Source organism: Meleagris gallopavo, unplaced genomic scaffold (assembly GCF_000146605.3).
Source record: "Meleagris gallopavo isolate NT-WF06-2002-E0010 breed Aviagen turkey brand Nicholas breeding stock unplaced genomic scaffold, Turkey_5.1 ChrUn_random_7180001855409, whole genome shotgun sequence".
Lineage (NCBI taxonomy): Eukaryota > Metazoa > Chordata > Aves > Galliformes > Phasianidae > Meleagris > Meleagris gallopavo.
The window spans coordinates 1-1,515 of record NW_011121715.1 but is presented as its reverse complement, the minus strand read 5'-3'; the positions used below and the strand labels follow the sequence as shown (position 1 = coordinate 1,515).

General features: G+C 65.0%; 1 protein-coding gene across 1 annotated transcript; it reads right to left on the bottom strand.

The window, feature by feature from the left end:
• Nucleotides 1-4: 4 nt before the first annotated feature.
• RTN4RL2 (reticulon 4 receptor like 2) lies at nucleotides 5-1,510 on the bottom strand (the record flags this gene model as incomplete). The annotated part of the gene is made up of 2 exons (XM_010726771.3): nucleotides 5-358; nucleotides 1,007-1,510. Coding segments are annotated over 2 exons (858 nt in total), but the record flags the coding sequence as incomplete, so codon positions are not given.
• Nucleotides 1,511-1,515: the final 5 nt, after the last annotated feature.

The window sequence follows — 1,515 nt, the reverse complement described above, 5'->3', positions numbered from 1 at the left end:
GGCTGGCGCAGGGCACGGGCGAGCTGGAGACACGAGTGCGGCGAAACCAGGCCCAGAGCGGGCGCGCACGGCAGTCGCAGGCCCAGGGGTTGGCGTTGAGGCGGAGGAACTGCAGGGCGGGCAGCGCAGCCAGCGGGTCCCCAGGCAGAGCCACCAGGCTGTTGTTGAACAGGTAGAGGATGGTGAGGCGGGCCAGGCCGTGGAAGGCGCGGTGGTGCACGGTGGCCAGGCGGTTGGCGTGCAGCAGCAGGCGGTCCAGGCTGGTGAGCCCGCGGAAAACGCCCTCGGACAGAGCTCGCAGCCGGTTGCCGTGCAGGAAGAGGTGGCTCAGGTTGGCCAAATCGGCAAAGAGATCGTCCTGTGGGGAGCAGGTGAGGGACCGGGTGGGTGACCCCATCTCTGCAGGCATAACCCAGCACCTTGATCGCCGTCCCAACTCCGTATTGCCACCTAACGCCCTGCATCACCTCTGTAACTCATGGATGTCACCCTGATCTCTGCCCTATGGCTGTCACTGCCCATCGCCCTGTTGGACAGACAGCGCCAAGAGTCCTCTGCCATGCCCCTGTCTTTCTGGTGCCACCCATCACCCACCCCATGTCCTGGCCTCAGGGGTATCATCACCAAGAGCTCTTTTGTACAACAGCTATCACTACCCTGCTTCGTGGCCCTGCTCCGCAGGCAGCATACATCTCCCTGCCTTACAGTCCTGCTCCACAGTGTCATCCTTTCCTTGCCCCTTGGGCATCGCCCATCACCTGTCCCATGAGTATAACCAAGAGCTCTCTTTCATGTCTCTGCCTCACAGCTACTTGTGCCCTGTGTCTCCGCACCCTGAACGTAACCCACACCCTGCACTGTTACTGTCTGAGACGTGTCCCACACCCATGCCTGCAAGCACTGTCCACCACCGCACCTCAGTGGTATCCTCCGTACTCTCCCCAGGGACACCCCATAGCCCTGCCACACAGGGTTGTCTCAGGATCAAGTTTGGCACATGTCAGACCTGGAGGTAGAGCAGCCCGTTCTCCTGCAGGTAGAGGTACTGGAGGCTGTGGAGGCCACGGAAGATGGCGCTGGGCAGGCTGGCCAGCTGGCACCGGTAGAGGTGCAGGGCCTGGAGGCGCCGGAGGCCATGGAAGGTGTCGGGCGCCAAGACACGGAGGTGTGGATTGTCACCCAGGTCGAGCTCCTCGAGGGCGGGCAGGTGGCGGAAAGTGCCCGGCTGGATGGAGGAGATGTTGTTGGAGTAGAGCCAGAGGGTGACGGTGCTGGGCCCGAAGGTGCCCGCCCGCAGCGCCCTGATGACGTTGTTCTGCAGGAAGAGGCGGCGGGCGCCAGGCGGGAGCCCCGCAGGCACCGAGGAGAAGTTGTTGGCCTGGCAGCTGACGGTGGGCGGCGAGACGTAGCAGGTGCAGAGCGCGGGGCAGGCGGGCGACCCACCGGGCACCCACGCCAGCGCTGCCAGCAGCAGGGCCGCCAGGCGCCCGCCTGCGGGCACAGCGGGGCGTCAGC